A 27456-nucleotide genomic window follows, 5' to 3' on the forward strand; every position below is an offset into this window, starting at 1 on the left:
GCGTTGAAACCCCACGATGACTCCTTAATTTGTGAGTGAACACATCATGGTGGGTGAACTCGACAAGCAAAGTCTATTATTAAGTTATTCCATTATCAAAAAGAGGTGTTTTTTGCTGGAAGGTAAAACACACACAAAAGGAAGGGACCTAAAGACAACGCGGGAGGCACTTCCAAGTGGTTTAACTGTGGCTATGGCCGATGATTACATATACACATGTGAGCATGCGGAGGCTGTTCACAAATCTATGTTATCGAGCGGTCAAGCAATATTGTTTCCCTTTGGCCACTGAATAACGTAGATTTGTGAACAGCTTGTACATGCGTGTATGTGTATATATATTCATGGGTCATAGCCCAAATTAAACCAGTTGGAAGTGCCGCCCTTGTTGTCTTTATGTGTCTTGCTTTTGTGTGTGTTTTATCTTGCGGCAAAAAACATGTCTTTTAGCAAGCACCATCCAGGCCAACAAGCAGTTCTGTTGCAACATATTACCATTCACTAATAGCAAGGACAAAATGTGAATGTAAGAACAGGTTAGTTCTGGCAAAGAAAGGTGCTTGTTTGAATGTGTGGTCCAGACGCAAAATTAGATGGTCTTGCAACATCTGGCAGATGAGGTGAACGGCGAAAGCCTACTCTTCCTTCCCTTATCATCCGCCTCTTTTTCTTTGCCTCTTCTCTTTCTCTTCCTTTTTTAGTAATTACTGCTCCCTACTAAGACTTTTTGGTCATTTGTAATCAATTGCGGTCATTACAAGCCATTGTTGTACATGTTGGTCATACTTTAGTAATTAGTAGTATTACAAGTCATTTCAGGCGTTATTAGTCATTACTGGTTATTACTAAGTATTTTAGTCATTTCTAATGAGTTGTCGTTGCAAGTTGTCATTAGACATACTGGTCATTTCGTATCAGTACTAGTCATTACAAGTAATTTCAGTCATTATTAGTTATTACTGTTAACTACTACGCATTTTTAGTCATCTGTACTCAATTGTGGCCATTACAAGCTGTCGTTAGACATGCTGGCCATTTCGCAGTCTTTAGTAGTGATTACAACTTATTTGTAGTCATTTCAGTCGTTACTACTCATTACTAGACATTTCTGGTCAGTTCTAATCAACTGCGATTATTACAAGCCGTCGTTAGACATAGTAGTCATTTAAGAGTCAATAGTAGTTGTTACAAGCGTTTAGTAGTGATTATTAGTCATTCCTTGTCATTATTAACATCTATCAATCTCTATTATAGCATTATCATTCACTAATTGTCGCTATCCATCTATCTAATTATTTAATCTGCCTTTAATCTGTCCTCATACGGCATGCGGACGTTTCGGCGGACACTCTGGCGGTCAGGTCTGCTGACACATACTTCACCATGAGCCTAGAAAAGCTTTCGCCTTAAAAACACTTGATGGGCACGTTTGCTAAGAGATAATGATTGGGAGTCAATATGGCGAAGATTGGGAAAACAGAGACCAAAGTGCTAGCACTCTCCGTGATTTCACAGAAAATTTCAGGGGCATTTTTATTTCACTTATGCTCCATGTTCGGCAGTGACTGTTTGCTATGAAACAGACACTTTTGTTTAGAGCTGATTCGAGCCAATTTATTAGGTATATCTTGTGAGGATTCCAGATTTATGATTCGTAATCCAGTTTTGAGCAACCCAATGCTTTGTAAGCTAACATTTTGTATCAGAATTGGTGAAACGCAAGTTGGGTTTAACGAATCCGAGCGTCTTATATGAGCTGCTGATTACAGCGTCAGCGCGCATATTCAATAATAAATGTGATGCTAAATGAACACCTCCATCCCTTCATCTTTAACGCAAATTGAACTGGCCTAGTATGGCACGTGTTGGAATACCTTAACGCGTTTAGCATTGCAGTGAATGAAACTGCTTTTGTTTTGCTTGCGTTTCTTTTAATCTGCTGCTCCTGACACCATTACCTTAACCTATGCAAGTAGCACTGAAAGTCCAGTGCAATTTGCCTATCTGTATATAACGCAGTCACCGCAAGTAATCTTAGGAAGTCATAGAATTGCCTATATCATTATTGCAAATTGGAAACAAAATCCGCCCGAGCGACGACCCTTATGGCCCTTCTGATTTGACGTGTACCAAGGGGAACAATGTTCTTTTGCTACAACGTATGGAGAGCGATTACGTAGAAAATCTGCCATTGATTTGATTACGTGACTGTCTGAGTTAAGACTCGTAAGGTTTTTTTTATTAGACGAACGTGAGGAACTCTCTCGAAAGCTTTTGTAAAGTAGGTAAAAATGGCATTGACTTGGGACAAACCGTGTACAGCAATATGGATTTCTGTAATTAACTCAAATAGTTGTGTGTCGCATGACCGACCACGAAGGAAAGAGTGTTGATTAACAAAAAAGTTACTCTCGCCTATGTTTATCATTATTGCCCACAAAATGACTTGCTCAAGAAGTTTACCAGTGATTCTGGTTAAGAGATTGGCATGTAAATAGTTGTATTAGAATCTTCCCTCCAATTTAATTAGAGGGATGTGTATACGTGAGCTAGTTTCCAATCGTCTGCTATACAGCTGGGTCAAGAGGTTATTGAGGACAAGAGGTCAAGAGGACAAATGGCATATATCTGATTGTTTTATTTTAAAATGCTTAGTGCATATGTTGTCAGGTTCCGGTGCATAATTTGCAAGGTGGCGATCAATGGCTGCTGTTATGGCTGCAGGGGTAATTTGTATATTTTAATAGTGGAGGTTAATTAAGAAACGTGTAGCCTAGATTACATAGGGCTTGCATCTGTGAAGACAGAGCTAAAGAAGTTACCAAAGTCTTCTCTGCCATCTGCTGAAGAAAGACGCCTTGCTTCCTTGGCTGTTGATACTATTTTCAAGAGTAGTTAGCATTTTCAACAATTTTCTACTATTGCTTTTCGACGTGTTTGAAATATTGTTATAAAATTTGTCTTTTGCTGTTTCAATTTCAGACCTGAAAAACTCCTAAGAAACACTAAAATCATTCCTGCTTCTTTTTCAATCTTGCAGTTTTCACAATCGTTAACCACAGGTAACCTCCCCCTTGAATGGAAAGCGGGCAAGGTCATTACAGTCTACAAATCAGGTAATAGGAACTCACCACTAAACTACCGCTCACTTTCCTTAACAAGAGTCCCTTGCAAAATCATGGAACATGTCATTTACTCACAATAATTTAACTTTCTCGACTCAAACAATTTTGTTCATTTATCACAGAACGGTTTCCGCAAGAGATTTTCTTGTGAAACCCAGTAGGCCATCTTCCTTCATTATCTGCATTCAAATGTCATTACTAATACACAGGCTGACGCAATTTTCCTCTATTTCGCAAAAAGCCTTTGAGAAAGTAGCTCATCAACACCTGCTTCTAAAACTTTCACAGTTGAATATTGACCCTAACGTTCTAAGATGGCCACGAGGTTTTCTTACTAATCGCACACAATTTGTGCAAATCAATAACAGTGCGTCTAAGCCGCTTCCTCTTAGAACGGACGTTCCCCAGGGTTCTGTGCTAGGACCCCCCTTTCCTTAATATATGTTTATGATCTACCACCTAATGTCTCTAGTTACATTCGCGTATTTGAGGACCATTGTGTTGTCTACCGCACCATAACTAACACCAGTGACCAAGTATGGCTTCAGAACGGCCTATACAATATCAAAAATTCGTGTGACGACAGACTAATGCTACTTAGTTCTAAATGCAAAGCAATGTCAGTAACGCGCCGTCGAATTCCTCTCGTATTCACTTGTGTAATAGAAAACAAGCCTATTGAACCAGTTTTCTTCCAATAATTAGGCATCACTATTTCTCGCGACCTTGACTGGTGTTCTCATGTGAATAACGGTATAACATCTGCTAACCAAAAGCTCGGTTTTTTTAAACGCCACTTGCGAAAGGCTCCTCCCCAAGTAAAACTGCCAGAATACAAATCGTTCGTCAGACCTAAACTTGAATACGCTTCTTGAATCTGGTGCCTGCATGAAATTTACTTTATTAACGCCCTTGATGCCGTACGAAATTGCGCTGCTAGGTTAATTCACTCAGAATATTCTTACGAAATCAGCGCATCATCCTATAAGCATACTCCAACTTACCAACTCTTTCGCATCGCCGTCGTATCATTATCATGATCACTGTTTCAGAAATTTTCTTACAGTCCGTTCGCCATAACACCATACATTTCACCACTGGCACGAACAGCACGTCGTACTGAACATTCATTAAGTGTCGCTCGCCCCAATACGCGCAATGTTACTTTTTCATCCTGGGTTTTCCCTGTAGTTCTAGATTGGAACGGTGTTTCTTACGGCATCGCTGCCATCACCAGTTCATCCGCATTCACGGAAGAAGTGTCATGGATTCTCGCACCTTAAATAACATTGTTTTAACTATTGATGTCATTCCACCCCTTATATAGTACCATTGTGGGGGGTCCTTAAGGAAAGAAAGAAAGAACGAAAATTTGCGAATGCTCATGGTAATGGCTCCAATTTTCCTCTGAGACGATCAGTTCCCCTCGCGAATATAACCGCTTATTTTAAGCATGAAATGTTTTTAGCTCCCTTTGTCAGCGACCTTCAAGTTGTTTTGAGCCAAAAGCCAGATCCCTTTTTGGGGCACTAAAACAAGAACATCCGGCCAATTTGCGAGATTAAAACGAAATCGGCTGGGCAGCCAGTCGAAACTTAAGAAAATGTGGTCTCTAGCCTTCAAAACTTTGCACAGGATCAAATTGCTTACGCGTGTTACTGACCAAGGCAGCATTTTATTCACTGCCTTGTACTTTGTTAGTCACCCCTTTAGCCACCATTTTAATGTTCCTTCAAAGATTGCATATACTGTGCAATTTTTTTTCTGGCCTTATATTTGTAGCTTTATATTTGTCATCACTTCTATGCGCCCTGTGAAACTGTTACCCATTGTATAATGATGCATGAGCTGCTTCTTCTTTTTGTCCTTCATTTTCTGTACGGGTCCCCCTCACAAAATACTCCTATTTAGAGCGTGTAAGTGTTTTGAATAAAAAAGAAGTTAGAAACAACATTGTTGCTGAGTTCTTCCTAATGTTTGTTCACAACATGACTCAAGCTGTGACTTCTAGTACACTGAATTTTACTTATGTTTTCCAATAGCGACGTTGAAAAGTCAGATACAGGGCACCATACACTACATTTTCCCCTTTTGGCGCTGAGGCAGGGTTGCATGTGCTCTTTTGGACGTCAGTTCAGTGGCGCTGCTTTTGCGTCGCCTCGAAAGACATACCACGTGGTGCCTCTTTCATGTGCTTTCCTTCTTCTAGCTAAGCAGTGCGCTCTGTTTCCCTGGCACCTGTCCGTGCCTGTCGTACCGCCTTCAGCGGTTTTATTCTTCTAGCTAGGCAGCATCTATATGGACCAGTGCACAGTATGGCGTGATGCGGTGTGGTGTGGTGCGACCGTGCTGTTGTACTCATGCAACACGCACATTTTAACATTGTGTCTAGTATCAACTCCAACCAATTCGACTCGCCAGTTGCCATTTCATGCATGCACCTACTCTCGATTACGGGAGAGCCAGCATTTTTTGTTTTGTTTATTCAGCATTTTACATGAGTAGTTAACCACGTGCTTTGTGTCGATGTGGCAATAGTGACTTTATGTTAGTGCTTGTCGCACGTAAACCCGTAGAATATTTTTAATGACACGTGGTGGCTCTTTGTAAGTTATTGGTAATGTGTTCCGTGGCTGAGAAATTTTACCGTGCTCCATTCATGAGGCCCTGCTCAGAAGGTACGGCTTCTATATCACGAAACTACTCTTCGAATGCTACTTGTCGTTAATGGTGCTTTCGTTTGCATGGTCATGGTCACCGGCGTTTCTACAGCAGCTGCACTCGTGCGGCAGCACCGCTCTCCGGGTGAATCATAGCTGGCTTGGCTGGGACCTGTTGGGGGCGAGGATGCACCATAGCGCCGCCTAATGCTAGCACCAGATTGAGCTGTAAACTATGATAATGTGCCAGAGCGGCTGCTTTAGCACGATCCCGTGCTTCGATTTTTGGCCTACTGTCGAGGTATTTTTTTAAATGCGAGCATAAATGCCTCAGGGCATACAAGGGTATGGGATGGGGGTGAATAAGGATGATTACATGAATGAAAATAGATTTGCTGACCTAATGAAGTCCGAGAGGGGTCGATAATGCTGTCGAGGTATTTCGTGTGAGTGTAGATGTTTTACGGAAGAGCACTTGTTTTTAGCTTTTAACTTTGACAGTTTCGTACGTGGTATAAGAACATGTGCTGTTTGTCTGCGTGAATTAGGGCCAAATTTTGCATTACCTACTATCACATAAATATAAAGCACGGTGGCTTTTACAGAAGCTCAGCGGTCGTAAATCTTGGTTGGACATTCAAAAGCGCTTGTTTCGATATACAAACTCAGGATTAGGATCCATTCGCAAGAGTGAGGCAAATAAATGTTACTAATCAGGTCGTCATCCACGTGCGACAGCGACATATCTTCTATGTCGCTGCGGCATGCTGTGTCGCTGTGATACACTTCGATGTCGTTGTCCCCTTTGGCTCGTTCAAATATTTCAACGAAACCTTTTGTAACTGTAAATCGTGTATATTGGTGTACTTATTAAGTTTTTTGCTTTCTCGCGACGAGCGTAAACATCCGCCTGTATTACAATGATTGGCTCAGACAGTGTGTTACCTTTGGCCTCGTGGGTGCCATAACATGCTGCTTCGATATCTGCATAACGTTATGCTGTGAGTAGTTACTTTACTTAGCTTACCACCAGCACCCTCGGTGGATACTGGTATCTGCTGCAAAATTATCCAAGTTTGAACGCCCGCACGAAGCAAAGTCATCGGGATCGGCGTGCGCATTTATGAACCTGAAAATAAAGCATATTTGGCATCTGTGTAGTCGGGTGTCGCTTGATTTCGCCTCTGTACCCGGGAAGACAGGTTAAAAACGAAGTTGTAGGTTTGTTTTGAACGTAGCAGGCGTCCAAAGCGAACTAAAGAAACCAAACGATTAAAGCACATTACGAATATTCAGACCGGTTATATTGTTTGGCATATTTGATTATTTTCTTGTATTGTGGAGTAGCCAAGGCCATCTTTATTTGCGATACTGACGATAAGAACAAAGGTAATACTACTTTTTTCACTACTGGAAATGTTATGATCAACGTCTTCGCATCTTGAGCACTAAAAATATTCGAAAAATTCATTTGAATTTATCAAAATACTGCTCTAGACAATTTAATCAAAACAAAGACAGCCCTAGACCTTGGCCTAGTACATTCCCCGATAATATAAATTTAATACAATAATAAATTAGAATACATACATATATATATATATATATATATATATATATATATATATATATATATATATATATATATATATATATATATATATTCCCGAATGTGTATAATACATTCTCCACATGCTCAGTAACTCCGGAAGGGACAATAGCGAGCACCATGAAATAAGCCGTGTGGACAGCGCTGCTTTATGACGCCGCCAATAACGAAAATGGTATCCCTCTCTGCAGTGCAGCCAAAAGAACAGAGTTCGATATTGTTTTGGTCATTCATTGTGGCATCCAGCTCCCCTGTACGCTTTCCTAATTTCATGCTGCTCACTGTTGCCGCTTTCTGACCTTTCGAGCCACTAGAGATATCTATGTTCGCGTGTTATATATTAAACGTGTAGCAGTATGCCAAAGCTTTTGATCGACAATTTCTACCCAACTATCAAGAAAATTTCTCTCACCAGTGCACCCATATTTGCACCCATAATTCATTTTGGGATTTCTTCGTAATACATATACAATGTGCGCGGCCTGTGGAAATGTTTAAGATACTTTTGCCCTAGGTTTGCCAACTGCCATAATGAAGCGCCAATATTCTGAGCACATTTTCTCTTTTTTACTACACGGGCGATAGAATGTGGAGCTATTCCAAACTTTTCTATTCCAATTTTGCAATCAGTTTTCGGGCCACCCCCACTTCACCTGTCTGCCACATGACGTCATGAAAACCGCAAGAGCTGATATAATGGGTGCACTCTGATTATGCACGATTAGACCATAGGAAAGAAAAATACTTGTTTCTGATTCGACGCCTTTTTCACCATTTGCACTCTACTATTGGTCAAACGTTTTCGGGCTTGGCCTATTCGCTTCTCTTTCACGCATTGTGAACTCACCTAGTCAAAGTGACATGTGTGTGAAAAGAACTGATTTTTTTTCTGAATAGCCGGAGATTGCCCCGTTCCAAAAGGCAGAGAAGATGGCTTCCCGCCGATCGCTCTGGTACTAACTACTCGCAGTTACCGGGTAGCATGGATTTACTTGCATATAATAGAAGTTTTTCTGCAGCAGTGTAACATTATCGAGCCCTTTCGGCCCGTGTAAAGCATCACCGCCAACACTTCGTAGCTGATAATCTGTTCTGGCGCCATTTTAAACTTTCGTTGCACGCCACAGCGATTTTCGACCGGCCACCACAAGCTAAGTAAGGGGAAGCAGACCAACCGCAGACGCCGGCACCATCCTCTTCATCCGGTTATCTACTTTCACTGTTTAGCTCGACCCCATTGAAACTTTCTGCACTTCAGCGTACTCCTCGCGTCTTGTCAGCCAGTTTGATCAGAAAATTTGCTCACTATAGGCGATGATATTCGCTTTCAAAGTAAAAAAAAGGGCAGTGGCTCAGCTCGGCGATGCCAGGATATGCGTAGCGAAACCTAAGGCATAGCATGGTTGGCCTTGCTTAATCTTGATTGCAAGTCCAGGTTAGTCTGCTTGTCTAGCAATGTTGCGGCGTTTAGCCAGTCCTTCGGCGCGCTGTTCGTCTGTTTCCTGGGCGATTGGTTTGCTCTTCATCTCATTCCGATGTCGATTCCAGGCATCCTCCTGCTTATCAGAATTGTCGCCGTCCATACTGCCGCGTCACGTGTAGTGGCGGCGGACGCGAGCTCTCCTTTTCAATCCTTCGACATGTTATCAGGCATGCGATGCAGCTGGCGAAGCGAGTGGAGCCGAGCGCAACGACGAGTAACGCGATGTGACGTAATACCAAACGGCGGTGAGGAAGGCGTGGCACGGCGCCGCGGAAAACGTTAGTGGCTGGGGATACTAATGGCGCATGCGCAGTATTGACTAGGGAGCGAGCGAAAGAGAAATATCCGCGGTGATGCGCGCGTTGTGACGCCACGTGCCTCCAAGGAGCCCCGCCACGGCGAAGTCGCAAGTTCGCGGTCAGTAAAGCTTTTGCTTTAAAACAGCTACCTCCTATAAATGAGCAGCGCGTTCGATTGGCCTTTTCAAACAGCGCGGTGTTTCGTTGGTCGTTACGCAAATATGACGTGAGGAGAATGGAATAAAAAGAAATATTTGAATATTTGTGCGTTATAGGGCTCCATATGCCGATTAACAAACTGGTTCTCGAAGGAGCCGCTCACAAATGCCAAGCTGCGTTGAGCCTGCATACTGAAACACAAAATATGTCCAGAAAAGGCAACCAGTGGCGAGAGGTCTGTAATACTTGCCGATAAGCCAAGACTACGGTTGTTTTGGCATTTTCTCTCAGAACAAATTTGAAAGGTAAGCCAGGAAAGGTAACTGTTATTTGAATAAAATATTCAGACGTGAACTTTCTCGGCTAGTTATATTTAACGTGTACGCTACGATGTACGTGTAACCTTATGCGGCTTGCACAAACCATGTGTGCATTCATGAGTGCTTTTCAATTGCTTTTGGTAGGCCGCACCTACTCATAGCTTTCATTTTATTCTGGCGTCCTAACGGTTTCCAATATTCTGAGGAGCCCTATTGAACTACCTAAACCCACAGATGGCTTTCATTCCATCGAAAATTGAAGTTGGTGGCGTGTATCTTAGTCAGCTGCCCGAGACAACGTCATTGGAGTGGCCTTTACGGGAAGCTGTTGACTTACTTGATAACTCCTTGTATTCAAATTGACGAATGGCTAATGTGCACTCCCTATTTCAAAACTTAGACATCTGATTTAACTTACAAAGCAACGTGTTCTAAGAGTTTTTTTTGCCTATGTAAATGAGGTTTGGCACGTCGGTGCTTAGTGTCTCGCGGAGTAAACTAGGCAGATCTAGTGTATATATGAAAGTTAATTCAGCCCATTATGAATATCGCGTAATCATATGCAGTGACTTAATGGACCAGCCCTGACAACAGTGGCAAATATGCGTCTATGCAAGAGTTCATAACAGTTTATAGCACAAGCCGAACCTGGAGACACTGCACTAAAATGCATCGTTGGGCCAGTCCTTATAATTGTCAAGGGGCGCTATAACGTAAAACTATTCCAAACTTTTCTATTCCAATTCTGCTATCAGCCCTCCGCGATTGGTCAAAAACTTTTTTCGACCAACCCCCCTTCACCTGTCTGTCACGCGACGTCACGAAAACCGCAATACCTCACCATCTGATATGATGTGTACACAGTGATTATGCCTGATGTGACAGAAAAAAACAAAAACAGTTATTTCTGATTCGACCCCTTTTCGCCATTACACCTCGGCTATTGGTAAAAAGTTTTCGGGCTGCACCCACTTCACCTGCCTATCACACGACGTCACAAAACCACACAAACTCACCGCGTCAAAGTGACGTGTACGCGATAAAGATGCATTAATATGCCGAACAAAACTGAATTTTTTTCGGAATAGCCGCAGGCTGCCCCATTCCGAAAGGAATAAAACATGGCTGCCGCCGACCGCTGAGACGCTGGCTACTCGCACCTGTCGGAGAGCATGGGTGTATTTGCGTATAACAAAACATCTTGCGTGACCGTGTAACGTTTTCAAGCACTTTCGGCACGTTTACTACCTCATTCTGCCAATTCTTCTTTGCTGAAGGTCAGTTTTAGCGTCATTCTTAAGCTTCCGTTGCATGCCGCCGCGATTTTCGACCAGCCACTACAAGCTAAGTAAGGGAAAGCCGACCAATCGCAGACGTCGGCACCACCCTCTTCATCCGGTTATCGATTTTCAGTACACTGGCTCTGACCCAGTGAATCCCTCTCCACTTGACCGTTCTCCTCGCCTCTTGTCAGCCAATTAGATACGACAAGCCGCTCAGTGTACGCAAAGTTATTCGCTTTTCAAGCAAACAAAAGTGACCTCCTATGAAAGAGGAGAGCGTTTGATTGGTCTGTTCAGACAACCCTGCGGGTGACCGCCCGGTGCTTGCGTCGGTGGTTACACAAATTTGACGTCAGGAAATTCACTGGCCCTGACCCAGTGAATCCCTCTCCACTTGACCGTTCTCCTCGCCTCTTGTCAGCCAATTAGATACGGCAAGCCGCTCAGTGTACGCAAAGTTATTCGCTTTTCAAGCAAACAAAAGTGACCTTCTATGAAAGAGGAGAGCGTTTGATTGGTCTGTTCAGACAACCCTGCGGGTGACCGCCCGGTGCTTGCGTCGGTGGTTACGCAAATTTGACGTCAGGAAATTGGAATTGAAACATATTGGAATAGTTTTACGTTATATGGCCCTAGGATTACTGTTACTCGTTTACCTAGCATGTTTTCAATTTTCCACGAGTTTGCGGTCCGTGCCTCGCTCAGCAGATGCAACATTGGGTCTTCTACACAGCTATGACACTAAGGACGGAAGCACGATGGTCAGCTGAAGTGTGAGTGTGGAGGCGTTAAAAGAGGAAACACTTGCACAGTGACCCTGGTTTATGCGTCAAAACCTGTGTCACAAAGTGAGGGTTCAGCAGTCGTGTGTGGTTCTCTGTCTTCCGCCATATCTATGCAGCTGATCTCTATGTGCACCCGTCGCCCGCTCAGGCAACATTTAAAGGCTGCTAAAAGATTAGTATGAAAGTACATGCGCTGCATTTAGAACCAGTTTAGCTCAAGCAAATTTCTTTGCACATGACCATTAGGTGACTCCTACCCATTGGCGCATCAAAATGTCGCTATATACTAGTCAATTTGAAGGTTAACAAATTCAGCTGCCCTTCTTATGATGCTTTGCACAACATATTTATGCGTTTTCTGCGAATAGTCTAAACTGCGCTTTAACACTGCTAGCAAAATTATCAGGAACTTATTCTTGAAGATTCCGCGCCATGTCTACAAAGTCGTATATATACAGATCAGGAAGATGAAATTCGAATATTGTGCTCACACTAATTTCCCCACTGTAGGCAAAAGTATGCTACGAAACTCGTAGTACGTAAGGTTTCGAACGAGACACGTGAACAATCTCTGTCCCGTGACAACGACAGTCATAGGTTGTATAAAGAGGCGAAATGCTGTAATTCCGAGGTGAAGCTTCTGCGGAATTTGGTAGGGTTCAGAAAACAACTATGAAATTTGTCACATAAAACCGGGAGCACGTAATTGTGTTCAGAGAATTACTATGTCAGCGGCGCAAAATCCAAACAGCGCTGATTGGAGTCGTAGTAGTGCTTGCTAGCATCTTGGGAGATGTCTTTGCTATTGCGGGCGAGTTAGCGGCAGTGGGCGAGGAGGGGAACAAGCTGTTCGGAAAAAGGCACTGCCGTTCATACAGGAGCTGAAAAAACGATACATCAAGGGAGAAATTTTGTGAGCGGCCGTAAACAAGGAATAATAGGGGAAGGCCAGTACGTTGAGGTGCAGCGTAGTAGGGAAAAGTCAGAGACGGTAGGATTGCTTCCCAGCTTGAGTAGTCCGACTAATGTTCAGTGCAATCATGCCGCATAGTTCGTGACGGCAACGTTCCGTCAAGCCATTGGCCTACGGATAGTAGGTGGACGTTATCTTGTGAACAGTGCTGGGGGTTCATGGAACTTCGCAAAGAATGGAAAAGAAGAACACGCTGCCGCGGTCGCTCAGAGAGCGGGATGCTCCATGGCGTAAAAAGATGCTTCGCAGGAGAAAGTCGTCTACTTCAGAAGTTGTACCAGAATGCCTAAAAGCTCTCAGTATTGCGAGCCAGATGATTAACAGCTGTCACGATCCCTCAGACCTTTGACGGTCAAATGAAGAGACCCGTACTAGTGTATGCTGACGCGCTCAAAAGGAGAGGCCGGGTAAGGGAGGGGTTGCAGCGACACAGCGGGAACAGATGTGGGCCATTGGCGGCTCAAGAGACGATAAACTTGGCCACAGTAGAGGAGAGGCCAGGCCAACAAAGCCGGCTTCGGAACCTGTCGAAAGCCTTGTCATATCCAATATGACCTGCTGTTGGATCCTCGTGAAAAGCTTGTAGAACGTCGCTTTGAAGAGAACGGAGAAAGACGGAGACCCATTTGTTAGCATCGGGGTGTTAACACAACGGCATACGGCTCCGTTGAGCAGCTTGAATTAGTCATGATTGTCTGTGCGAACGGGCGTTTGGGGTAGACGAGGAAGTGCTGAGGCAGTCAAGAATAGTCCGACAGGATGGGCATGCAAGCTATTGCGCAACAAGGGCGTGATGGCCCTCAGCGCCATCAGTGTTCTTATTTATAAATATTATATATATATTAAAAACACATTTATATAAACATATTTATATAGTCCAGTGTTATTTATAAACTGGATGAAGATGCTTCGCGAGACGGGTTTTTGGGGAGGCGTGGGTGGGCATTGTGAGATCGGAAGCGGACAAGGGTAGCGAGCGTTGGCATCGTGCTGCTTCCTTACAGACCTGACGTTATTTTGAAGTCGTACGCCCGTAAGCGAATCTTCCAGCGCCCAAGACATTCCGATAAGTTCTTCAATGAATAGAGCCAGCACAACGTGTGATGACCTTTAACGACCGTAAAGCGCCGACCTTGTGTGCAGGGGTGGAAATTTTTTACGGCCCAAAAAATAACAAGGTATTCCTGCTCATTAATAGTACAATTTTTCTGTTCTGCGAAAAGCAACGACTGGCATAGAGAATGACTCGCTCACGAGAAGTATGGTCCCGTTGTATAATAGAACATCGCCTACATCATCGCCACTAGCGTACGCACGGACAATGGTAGGTGCAGTCGTGTCGAAATGGTACAATACTGGCTCGAACATGAGGGCTCGCTTTGAGCCTGAAAGCTGCTTCACAGTCCTTTGTCCAAACGAAAGACACAATAACTTCAAAAAGTTAGTGGAGTGGATATGCAAGTGTTCCGAAGTTGCGTATAAATCAGCGGAAGTAGGAGGCGGGGCATATAAAACTGCGCAAGTCTCTTACGTTCTGGCTGGGGAAATTTGAGGACTGCGCCCAACTTCTCCGGGTCCGGCGGAATACCTTCTTTAGTAAGTGTCCCGGAACCTTCACCATGTTGCTCGTGAAGTGGAATTTTTTTGTGCTCAATTGCAGTCCAGCCGCGGCAAGAGAGGTTAAAACTTCATCAAGGTGCTCGAGGTGTTGTGAAAATGTAGAAGATAATGCAGCTATATCCTCCACGTTTCACAGGCAGATCTTTCAATTGAGACCATGTCCATGCGCTCGAACATGGCAGGTGCATTGCAGAGTCCGAAAGGAATGACGTTGAATTCGTAAAACTCGTTTGGGATGGCAAATGTCATTTTATCCTTGTCAAAATTGTAAATTGCTATTTGCCTGTAGCCAGATCAAAGATGAAGACCCGAGAAGTACTAAGCGTCCTGCAGTGAGTGAGACGCGTCATCAATTGGTGCCGTGGGAGGGGATGAGGGTTATTGCGTGCGATGTTTGTTCAGGCCTCGTTAGTCGACGCAAAAGTGTACCTAGCCCTCTTTTTCTCTACAAGAACCACTGAAGAGTACCAGCGACTTCAGCAAGGGCGTGTCACATCACGTTCAAGCATGTCGGACAGTTTTTTCGGTAACGCTGCACTTGCTAAGAAAGACCCTACATGGACGACGGTGAACGATGCGGCAGTCATCGGTCTGAATGCGAAGAGTTGCCAAAGGGTCTCACTGAGGCCGGGTGATTGGACGTCAAACAAAGCATCTTTTTTTAACACAGCGAGTAGACCTAAAGTTAAAGTAGGTGAAAGGTCTGGGCTGGATGCAACTTGTCAGGAGAGAGCAAGAAGAGTCGAGAGGAGGGAAAGTTGGCTCCGTCGCTGGATTAGTGAGAGCAATGAGGACAACCGGTTGATTAACAACAGTACATGTTATATTTGATTCGCGGGGCGACAGCTGGGATCGGGAGTAGTATTTAATTGGGCAGTAACCACTGCGCACCCATCAGTGAAACTAAAAGGTTTGGGAGGCTCGGACTACGGTATTCCTGACAGTCCTAACTAGTTAATAGAGAGCTATCTGATGAATAGGCATTTGAAAGCCACTGGACCTGATTCTCGTAACTAGACTGGAGCTGGCGAACACACGTCCTTCTAAGGGCGGACCCTAGAAAAGTGTCGCTATTACCTCTTTAACAATTCTCAAGTGGGCATGTAAGGAGGTCAGAGAAGCGTCGATCCTTCAGTGGAACGCGAGAGGTATAAAATCTCGCAAGGTCGATTTTCGACAATTTTTTTCTCACTAACCGATTTCCAATCAATGTCATCTGCGAACCAAGATTATTACATCCAATGAGACTATCCGGCTACGAGACAACAGTCTCATCAAGCGACAGCAGAAGTAGCAAGGTCGTCGTGCGCATTTGCCTTGAGCTCACTTGCGTCGTCGATACGGAGCAACCTGATGACGACAATCAGTGTGTGTGCATGACTGTTAAAAATAGGGAAGTCACCTTTGCACTCTACTCTTGGGGGTGTACCTCTTTCCATCAAGTCGATTTGAAACCAAAAGACTAGAAGACATCTTAAAAGCACAACCCGGTCCAAGGATTATCACCGAGGACTTCAACGCACACCATACCATTTGGGCAAGCTCAAAGGTTAACGCGACGGCATGACGACTAGCATCATTAGTTTCCAACAACGGTCTCTACCTGCTGAATGACGCGAGTCCAACGTTTCTGCGGGGAATAACGCGCAGCAGCTGCCTCGATTTGACTTTCGTCTGCCACCGCCTAGCCGCACATGTTAAGTGGTTTTTTGACATTGAAACGCACGGAAGCGACCACATCCCCACTTACCTCAAGATCAAGGGGATGTCGGACACATATACGTCCACCCCGATACGAAGATAGATTGGACTATCTTTAGAGATACTGAATAAAAAATTTATCGCCAGTATTTCTGGTTTCAGTGACAGAAATGAGCGAAAAGTATTTTTTTAATGAATATTTCTCAAATCACCGCACCCAGCGGCGTCCTCTGAGGGCTCCGGCAAAACCGGATATTGCGTCACAGTTACCTGCCTCATTGCTTCCCGCCCATTGCGAGCGATAGCGACGCCTCGGGGTATCATTGAAAAGGCACCACCTCAAGCCTGACGCTGTGCCGCCTGTTTTCTCGAGGAAACGCATAGGCGCGTTTGAAAAGAGAAGGCGAATATGCGCGGCTCTGCTATCGCAAACACCAGAGATCAGCGTAGCGGAAGGAAGGCCAGTAAAGTAGTGCCAAACCGCACACAATAAACATGAGCGCCGCAACGCATCCCTAGGGCGTCCACCAAGGGCGTCTGCTACGGCGTCCTCGATTCGTGTGGCCCACGCCATAGTAGTCGTCGCGGTTGTCTCCACTCTGTACGGAGCGGTGGGCGAGGAGGACATCGAGGCACCCTAGCAGCCACCAGAGCGCAACGCACCTCCTCCCTCACCTGAACCTGCAGTACCAGTTGCTACCTCTGATGGAGTGCTACCCGAATGCCGTTCGTTCCGGTCGTTGGCGGTTGTTCACTAGGCCGCTTATCGAAGTCAGAGTCACAATGTCCCCTCATGTGATCACTCTCACTAGAACTTAGCATTGCGCACGGTGCAACGCGGAGAAAACAAAACAGCCCGAAGCCGGTAAGTTCGCCCTGTCGCTGCTGAAGGTAGATGTGACGTCAGATCCGCCGGCTTGTTGTGAGGAGCGCGTTGCGTGTGGCCAGGTGCCCGCTAGCAGAGCGTAAGAAATAAAGCCCGAATATAAACCCGAAAATAGTACGCCCGAAAATAACCCGAATAATGACTATATACAAGAACGATCATGTCTTAGGAATGCAATTGTGGTGCTTTCGCAATTTTGTTGAATTTTTATTCCGTATCCCTTTAAATCCGAGATTGAGGACGCTTGTCACAAAGGCCATGCTTGTGAACTTCAACAAGCTATAGAGAAAACGGCACAGACAGTCACGCGCACACTCACGTGTTCTCCCCCCAAGGTATTCTGAATTCTACATGGAATTGGAACGGCTTCGTGCGATTCGCCGTCGTGCTGAAAGAACATATGACGCACTAAGTCAATTCAGGATCTAAGCACAGCCCGGCGACTGCAAAAGAAGATACAGCGCCGCATCAATAAACTAGAGGCACACCAGTGGTCAAAATTTCGGGCGTCGCTAGATCCCCGCAAACCGCTATCTCATATATGGAGAACTGTGCGAGGTCTATGTCCTCTTCCGGAACAACGTTTTTCGTTTAAGTCCCTAGCGCCATTCCAGCGCCGACAAGACATTGATGTTGCGGAAGACTTCCGTGCTATGACTGCAGGCCAGCCAACTTGCACAGGTTTGTGCACATTGAACCGCATTCCCGATTCACGAGATTCACGCTTGGATATGCCTTTCACGACTAAAGGGCTTGACGCGGCGCTCGCCCTTTGTAATCGGTTGTCGCCGTCTGGTCCGGATGACATATCTCACCATATGCTATGCAACCTTGGTGAACGGGCACGAAATGCACCCCTTAATATCTATACAGAGTCCTGACAGGACAGCAAAGTTCCTCAAGACTGGAAGATCAGCCACCTGGTACCGCTTCTTAAGCATGGCAAGTCGGCCTTAGAGACTACTTCATACCGACCAATTGCACTGGCAAGCTAATTCGGGAAGGTAATGGAGCCAATCATCCTCGCCTGACTTGAGTGGTACTTTGAACATTGCGTAATCTACCCAGATGTCATGGCTAGGTTTCAACGTCAGCGATGTTCGATCGACAACGTTATCGAACTCGTACCCTATGCTCAACACCAAAAGACATGTAAGAGGTTATCTGTGGCAATGTTTTTACGTATAAAGGTAACCAATGAAAACGTTCTTCCTGGTGCCATACTTGAAGCATTGGAATGCAGTGATGTACATCATCATCATCATCAGCCTGATTACGGCTACTGCAGGGCGAAAGCCTATCCCATACTTTTCCAACTACCCCAGTTATGTACTAGTTGTTGCCATGTTGTCCCTGCAAACTTCTTAATCTTATCCGCACACCTAACTTCCTGCCGCCCCCTGCTATGCTTTCCTTGCCTTAGAATCCAGTCCGTAACCCTTATTGACCATCGGTTATCTGCCCTCCTCATTACATGTACTGCCCACGCCCATTTATTTTTCTTGATTTCAATTAAATGTCAATAACTCGCGTTTGTTCCCTCACCCAATCTGCTCTTTTCTTATCTTTTAACGTTACAGCCAACATTCTTCTTTCTACAGCGCGTTTCGTCTACCTCTATTTAAGTAGAACCCTTTTCGTAAGCCTCCAGATTTCTGCCCCGTACGTGAGTACTGGTAAGGCACAGCTGTTTTACACTTTTGTCTTGAGGGATAATGGCAACCTGCTGCTCATGTTCTGAGAATGCCTGCCAAACACACCCCAGCCCATCCTTATTCTTCTAATTATTTCACTCTCATGATCCGCGGCCACTACCTTCCCTAAATAGATGTATTCCCTTACCACTTCCAGTGCCTCGCTACCTATTGTAAATTGCTATTTTCTTCAGAGACTGTTATACATTACTTTAGTTTTTAGCAAATTAATCTTTAGACCCACTCTTCTGCTTTGCCTCTCCAGGTCAGTGCACATGCATTGCAATGGGTCCCCTGAGTTACTAAGCAAGGCAATATCATCAGCTAATCATAAGTTAGTAAGGCATTCTTTATTAACTCTTATCCGCAATTCTTCCCAATCCAGGTTTCTGAATACCTCCTGTAAACACGCTGTGACTAGCATTGGAGAGATCGTATCCCCCTGCCTGACGCCGTTCTTTATTGGGATTGCGTAAACAGGCCCGGAGTGCAGCGTGATCCCGGTGACCAGAATCGTCAACGCACTCCCTCACCCAAGCAGGATTGCCCTGCCTGGTGCAGTACTTGGCAACAGCCTCTTATATGAATACAACAGTCAAACCCCGGCCCTCAGTCCCCAGCAGCTGCGAAGGAACGGACCACGGCGGCGGTCAGACCTGTGACGCAGCAGAGGGTGCTAAGAATCTCTCGGCCCTGACAGGCCACCATTGGAATCTGAACCTGGCAAAGTTCAACGCTAGAAGGTTGTCATATATATATATATATATATATGTATATATATATATATATATATATTTGTATATATCTATGTATAGAGAATACAAGTCCGCACGAAAAACACATGTGACCGCCGCCGGGGTGAAGGGCCGTCCTTGTGCGGAAGGTCAATATCATCCAGGTAGATTTCGAACCTGTTTCTACTATTTGAGCTGTTTCCGTGCCACATCCTGTAATTCAACATATATATATATATATATATATATATATATATATATATATATATATCTATATATATATATATATATATATATATATATATATATATCTATATATATATATATATATATATATATATATATATATATATATATATATATATATATATATATATATATATATATATATATATATATATATATATATATATATATATATAGGTGTTTATGCGCGTAATACTGGTCGCCGCCCTATGAAGGTTCCCTCTGCTGAAGGGAGACGTTAAGCCCTGCTCGAAATGTGCTACTGGGTATGTGCGACAAAAGTTATGTACCACTCTCTTGAACACACTAATGTCACGCCAAGTCAGGCCACTGAGTATGTGTCACTGAGCATATGCTCTACGAGGAACGTCTCTTTCGCCAACGTCTCTTTCGCCACCTATAAGTGAGCGGGTACATGTCGCTCTTCAATGGACCTCCCTGACGCAAACTTTGCCAATCGGTATGTGCCACTGGGAATGTGGCTCCCGCCACTGAAGAAAACAAGAAATAATTTAAATTTATTTTGTAATGGGGCAGAACCAAACCTGCGTCATATATATGCCGACAATTTTGTCTCAGTGTATATACTTGCACGCTCTACGTGTGGAATTTGCTGCGGCACAGCAAGATGGAGCAGCGTGTCCAAAGAGAAGCGCTTGAAAGCAGCCAGCTGTCTTACAGATTCCATACCTGACGCCTTTCGCAGGAGCAATGCGTTGTTTCGATACATTGTGAAAGTTGCCTCAATTACATAAATGTCCGCATTCATCGAGACAAGAGTTCTAGCGGACTTTTTTTTTTCAGTAGTGAAAGAATCTTTCTAAGAAGCCCCATATGAATCTTGTGTGGTTTGTGACACACCTAATTCGTTAAATACACGCCTCTTTAAATGAAAAAAGAAAGATAAAACGTATTTTTTGTGTTGGCAAAGCTATTACATACAATACTTCAGGTGGCGCAAAGCAACTTTTCCCGTAGCATCCGACGAATCACTCATCTGGTGAACAGCTCTTTGACAGGCCCAATCAGTAATTTCACTTGTAGAATTCATTCATTCATTCATTCATTTATCCTTAATAAACCAGCCGGTCACTACATATGGAAGAGCACATAAAATATTCTTCCATCATGACAAGCACACGACGACGTGGTGAAAACCTAATACCTAATATTTCGTAACCTAAAACCTAATAATAACCTAAAACATAATATTTATATGTATTAATACTGCTTAGTTACACGCGTAGGAAGTTCTGAATCATAAGAATTATATTTCACAACTTCAACTATAGATATATTAACATCAAGCAAATTTTTTGCACGTGACTGCATTAGTAATGAGTCTCTTGTTCTTTAAATTTCGAACAGATAACGTTTAAACAGCGGCCGTGAGCTACATGATGAAGGGAACAAATCATTGCATCGGCTGGGGAAGTTTTCATATAAGCTGTCAAAAAACATATCCCAGTTGTACTCCGACAATGAGCAGGATGAAGTAGGACGCTTTTCTAGCGATTGTACTATGGCGTGATAAGGCGCGGCGCGATTTTGAACGCCTTCGACATGTTTATTGGGTATTTAGTTCTTGCTGAGTGCTGTAGAGGGATCATTATTTAGCAATACGTATAAAAACTGGATAGGTGATGCAAAATATGGGCTGGATGTAAAATATGGCACAGACATGCTGCGAAGAGGCGAGCTTCTCTCCTGACACTGCCTCTATCCACACTTGCATCTGCCAGTGGCACTCCTTCTCGGCATTCAATCATATGGGAGCCTAGGAACCTATGTAAAATTCTGGTCACGTGCGCAGCCTCATCGCTTCATCTTCCTCTCTTCTCCCAGCGATCCTCTTTTCCAATGGTAGATTTGCCCATTACACATTCCCTGTTTGGTGAAGTCACAGACTATTATAAGTAACCTTGGAGGCAATGCGTCTTGTCTGAAGGAGGCTGTGCCAGTGACCGTCATTTTCTCACAGGAAGCTGTCTTCCTCAAGACAAACCGTGTATGGTCTTTCATTAGAAATTACAGGTAATTTCGCGCAGTACAATTTGCATATACACGCAGAAAGATTGGCTAGTTGGTGTTGATGCAGCTGCAGTGGTTGTTGGCTCCTGTATACGCCACTGCCCATAGCTATGGCATGTGCATAGCGTACTTCTTTGCTTCAACGTGTACCTCTATTGAGGAGTCTCTAGACGGCAGGGAAAATGGCAATGAGAAGGTGACGAACCTCATGGTTTTCGTATCTGCTGTCGAACCATGTGAAACACCTTTGTGGATGTGTAAATTGGCCGGACTTTGTTGGGAGTCGTTATGTACTATCTTTGCACCTCTGTTCCTGCATCTGTATAATGGCTTATAATCGAATCAGTATGCATCTGAAGCACTTAAACTACACACAAGTGTCGTGTATATGTATAAATGTGTTTTTAATAGATTCATGAAGATTGGTAAAAAAAGTAGGGCTGTGTAATTGGCAATGAGTTCTAAAGGCTATATAAAATCTAACCTAACATTTTGTGCAACATACCATAGGTCAAATAATTTTGAAATGACGTCTCGACGCAGAAATAACGACTACATACAGTATGGTAGTGCTGTCCTAGGATAGTATAATATATACAAAATAAAAAGCACAATAGAAAACACGCATGACAAACTGTTTCTTACTGATAGCTTGTAGAACGTGAATGTCTCAGAAAGTAAAGAAAATTGTCTGTGAAAAGAGACGTAAAATACCTGGGAGTGTGACCGAAAAATTTCAACTTACGCCATCCGTAAGAATTTCCCGCTTGAGAGACTGTCGGTAAAAGAAACAAAATACCCAGCGAGATCTTCATTTTCAGCTGTAAAAGAAAACCAAGGAGGTCAAGTGCATTTTATGTTTGGGGGGACGCTTTTTGTGAAAAGCACACCTGAGGATATTTTGTAGCAAATTGCAAATTACTGCCCTTCGAACCACAGCTGTCATCATGGCAGAATATTGTGCAGTGTCAACATAATTATCCTGAGCGCTGCATGTAATGATGTCACCTCCAGAAGTCGGCACTGTTGGGTCGTTAACCTGTCTTACTAGAGTAAGGTGTTTTCACACGACGAGGTCATTTCGCTGCTATCAATATAAAATTTTGATGTAGCACCGGAGCTGCAAGCTGTAAGTCCTAATTATATCACTTTACCTGGGGATGCCCACACCGTCCGGGCTACTCCCCTATTCTATCGAATTCACATTTCCGCTGAGAGACCGCGTCATGGAGGAAGGAAAGCGTACAACAGGCCGCAGCCACCATAGACGTGTTAGAGAATGTGTAGCTAAAGTCGAGTGCTATTTTTCGCAAAGCAGCACTGGGCACTTACCTTAAACGGTAACATGGCCGTAGCAAGCACGTTCATACAGCTGTTGCAGCTGCTCTAGGCCTCTGAAAAGTCAGACAACTCTTTCGGCCCGCGTTTTTCTCGCCGCACATTTTCTTCGCGAACCAAGCTGACTTTGCAGTGGGAAGTGTAAGGTTGAACCTTGTATGTGAAAATGAGTTAGAATGTCAGCCCGCAAAAGAGACAGTCAAGTAATCAAAGTGCGTATATTCGTCATCAACTTCCACTTGCCACTGAAAAGTACGCGAGCGCGTCAGATTCACTAAAACGCGTAAAAAAAGTCGTAGGCTTTGTACTGACGCGCGTCGACACCACACACTTCCCATGACTCGTAGCAATGCAAATTCAATGTTCTCGCTGCTATCGGCTCTGCCGAGCTTATTAGTAGTGCAAAGGGATACGTCCAGCCAACATGGCTGACTTCCGGCTTCAAAAACGTGACATGAGGGCCTCTCCTATTTTGTTTCTTTCCTCCATGGACAGCGCTGCCCAGTTTAGATCATCACGAGCAGCAACAATTTATTCAGCGGGCACAGCGAGTGGTGCGAGCCAATAGTGCCTTGAACAAAGGATTCGACCATGCGAAGAAGGCGCCCAACCTCATAAATAATAACCATTTGATCTGTCTCTTTCCTGTTGACTTGTCCTCTACTTCTTGACCACGACAGGTTAACGACGGCTGAATAAATACGCTTTAGCGTCAATAGGAGGGACGTGAACTATGCGAACTGAATAGAGGGAAGACGACAGGTTGACAATGCCGGAATCATAATGATATAACCGTGAATTCCAGACGACCACTGCTTGAGTACAATGAAGTGACGATAAGTATATCATGCCGACGGAGCGATGACGATATATTGAGTGACGAGTTCAGGATTCTGACGAAAGTGACGACGGCACTTTCGTCGACGGTGGTGACTGTGGCGCAACGATAATCATGTAAACACAGAGGCTTCAAAACCATGTCATGATCCCAAGGAAATGAGGACAACAGTTTGTTATTGACAGCAGGCGGACAGCGGCACGACTAAAACGTGGCGAAAATAGAATGAGAAGCCGTTACGAGAGCGAATTTACAAAGACGGAAAATTACGCAACAGCGTCAACAAAGATATTATAGAAAAGGAAGTGATAACGATGTAATTGATACGATAAACAATGTATGATGCTGGTCTGCTCAAAATCAGGACGAAGCAGGAATGGCGGTGATCATGTAATACCATAAACTCAACAAATTTTGGCGACGAACACGTTCGGTAAGTTGTCACTTATTTACCATTTATAGGATATGCGCACTTTCTTTCTATAAGTAAATTGTTGCCAGGTGACGTGACTCACGTGCGAGAAGCTTTGAAGCTCTGGCATTGACAAGGTAAACAAGTAATAATTTTCATTTCTGCATTTTCAGGTATGCTTTTGTGGGCCAATGGTCATCTCATCGGGTTTCTGTGATCGGAGAATCAGATTTTAAAACATCAGACCTGCCTTTTCATCACACCCCCCCATCCATCCACACACTCAAAGAGCTGCGCAACCTTGCTCGTGGATGACCTGGCGAAGGTTGGCCGGCAAAGACGAGTGTGGTGGCGTGGCTGCGGACAGCAGCGAAAGCTGACGAGCGACCTCAGCATGGACGAACTCTTTTATCTGGGAAAGCAGGGAGTCCATCTAAGGAGCCGCGGTCATGCTCGTGAGAGTTTCGCCGGACGCAGGGGGGCGCCGCATGCGCAGACACTGCCTGCAGAGCTCGTCCAACGAGAAACAGTGCCTTGGTTTTTGGACGGCAGCATATGAAAGACAGACAAACAGACAGACAGACAGACAGAGAAAGAACTTTACTATTGGTCCTGAGGAACAGCGTTAGGGTACCTCCCATTTCAGTTAGTCCCCGTAGCCGGCGCGGGCCACACCCACGTTGGGGTAGGAAGATCGTGGTCCTCCGCCCTGCCGCAGGCCCTCTGGACAGCCCGTAGTTGCTCTGAGAGGTCGCCGCTTTTAAGGGCTGCCTCCCAGTCGGTTAGAGTGGTTAGCGATGAGCTGCGTAACGCAGGGCATTGCCAGAGCAAATGGGATAGGGAGCAGTGCGCCTCCCCACAGTCGGGACACTGGGGTTCTACATTAGGCGCAAAGTGACTGAATCGGCCCCTATCGGTCTATTAATTTTAGGGCGTGGTAGCGGAAAGACCCGTCTAGCGAGTCGATAATGTGCCAAGATTTCATGGAAGGTCTGAAGTGAATCCCTGTGCAGTCCTAAGTCGCCGCCCGTGAGTCCACCTGAACCGCCGCGGTGTGTAAGACCTCGCGCACAGTCATGAGCCAACTCATTGGCGTTAAAAACTTCAGAGGGCACATTGATTCCCATGTGGGTCGGGAACCATTTGATGCTGTGAAAATCAGCAGCCCCCTCGCTGCCGAGGATGGCCGCCGCCTCCTTTGACATCGAGCCGGAGGCGAAAGCTCGGGCTGCAGACCTGGAGTCTGTAAAGATATCGAGACGTAGAGGGTCCTTCAGTGCTATAGCTATAGCAACCTGCTCGGCTACTGTTACAGAAACTTTCCGCACGGACGCTGAATTAATGAGAGTGCCGTTGGAGTCAACCGAAACTACGGCAGAGGGATCAGAGCGCTCATACTGGGCGGCATCAACAAAACATGCCAGATTCGGAGTGGCCGCAGCCGCTTTTAACAGGGAACGAGCCTTGGCTACCCGGCGCCCTACATTGTATTGAGGGTGGACGTTACGTGGCATGCGATCTACCTTGAACGAATCTCGGAGCACGGGTGACAGGGTCACGTTGCGCTCCATGATCTCCTGGTGACCGCATCCAGCAGATTCGAGGATGCGTCTTCCCGCTCACGATACTGAGAGTCGTATTATTTGGATCACTCGTTGAGCCTGAATCACCTCTGATAGCATGTTGTGCATGCCTAGTTGCATGAGGCGCGTGGTGCTGGTAGAGAGTGGTAAACCCAGCTCGCGCTTGATGCTTTTGCGCATGAGGGCGTTGATTTTGGTCTCATCCCGTTTAGATCAGCGCAACGCGGAGGCTACATAGTTAACGTGGCTCATCATAAACGCGTGGTAGAGTCCGAGGAGATTGCTCTCGCTTAAACCCCTCTGCGGTTCGAGATCCTGAGGATAAGCCGGAGCATATTCTCCGTCTTGGAGGTAATGCGGGCTATAGTCTCTGAGTTACCCCCACGAGATTCCAGCAAGAGTCCGAGGACCCTGATGGTATCCACTCTGTGGAATTGTTGTCCGTCCCTCGTATAAAGGGCTATGGGAACTTGATCTAAGGGTGTGGAGCACTTCACCCCCCGTCGGGTGGGCATATCCTATAGAAGTTCGGACTTGGTTGGCGACAGACTCAGGCCCGTGTCTAGTGGGAAGTGTTGTGTGATGTCGAGCGCCTCTTGGAGCCCACTCTCAACTGCAGCGTCAGACCCTCCCATGCACCACACGATAATATCATCCGCGTAGAGGGCGTGACCCATTCCTCTTACTGTGGTTAGTTTGTCCGAGAGGCCCTTAATGGCTATGTTAAACAGTAGAGGAGAGATGACCGCCCCTTGCGGGATGCCTCTCGCTTCCAGTGTAACTTCCTTGTATTTGGTATGCCCTATTTTGACAGTGGCCTTTCGATCCCTGAGGAAGGAGCTAACGTACGCATGGAATCGTCGCCCCAGGCCCAGGTCCGAGATGGCGTCTAGCACGAACCGGCGCGAGATGTTATCAAAAGCCTTGGACAAGTCTAGAGCAAGGATGCCCCGAGTGTCTCTAGTGTCCTCATCAATAATTTTCCTCTTTATAAGTAACATGACGTCCTGTGTGGAGAGTGCCGGCCGAAAGCCGACCATGTTGCGAGGGAATAACTCTTTACTTTCTATATGCCTAGATATACGGTTGTGAGTGGCATGTTCGGCGACCTTACCCACGCAGGACGTAAACTAATGGGTCGCATGTTCTCCGGCGCAAGAGGTTTGCCTGGTTTCAGGATGAGCACCTCTGAGGCTGTCTTCCAGGAGTCAGCGACGAGGCCCGTTTCCCAAATTTTATTGACCTCCCCGGTGAGCAGCGCAACTGATTGTTCGTCGAAGTTGCGGAGGAGCTTATTGGATATGCCATCCGGGCCCGGTGCAGAGCAACCTTTGAGCGTTTGGAGCAGCTCCCAGATTTCGGATTCCGTGAAGGGGGCGTCGAGCTCCCCCACCGCTCCCCCCTGAGAACAAGGATAATCCCCGTCACCGGAGTTGCCCAGCGGACGATACTTTTCGGCCAACTCTTGCAAGAGGACGTGTTCAAATACGCCCGCCGCCTTTTATGAACTATGCGATCGATGGCTAGTCTCCGATTGCTTTTGGTTTGCGAATCGTCGTGTAAGTGTTTGAGCAGGTTCCATTTGCCCCCCGTTCTCATCTGCCCATCAACCGAGGAGCACACTTCATTCCATTGTTGTTTGGACAGTTCGATGGAATTAGTTTCAGTTGCACAATT

At 45.2% G+C, this 27456-nt stretch overlaps 1 protein-coding gene across 4 annotated transcripts in view; it reads right to left on the minus strand.

Moving 5' to 3' along the window:
- Window positions 1-27456, minus strand: part of LOC142591107 (uncharacterized) — a 157775-nt gene that overhangs the window by 103954 nt on the left and 26365 nt on the right. Inside the window, exons 2-3 of one of the 4 annotated variants that reach the window (XR_012830343.1) lie at window positions 22354-22429; window positions 6813-6914 (exon numbers count right to left, since the gene is read on the minus strand). Coding sequence is in view for 1 of the 4 variants with exons in the window: in XM_075703491.1 (XP_075559606.1) it covers window positions 6731-6775 (45 nt within the window). In the remaining 3 variants the exon portion in view is untranslated. Of the gene's footprint in view, window positions 1-6730; window positions 6915-22353; window positions 22430-22940; window positions 22960-27456 lie in introns of those variants that run through there. The other 3 variants (XR_012830344.1, XM_075703491.1, XR_012830342.1) reach the window with 3 other exon arrangements.

The sequence above is a fragment of the Dermacentor variabilis genome, chromosome 8 (assembly GCF_050947875.1).
Source record: "Dermacentor variabilis isolate Ectoservices chromosome 8, ASM5094787v1, whole genome shotgun sequence".
Lineage (NCBI taxonomy): Eukaryota > Metazoa > Arthropoda > Arachnida > Ixodida > Ixodidae > Dermacentor > Dermacentor variabilis.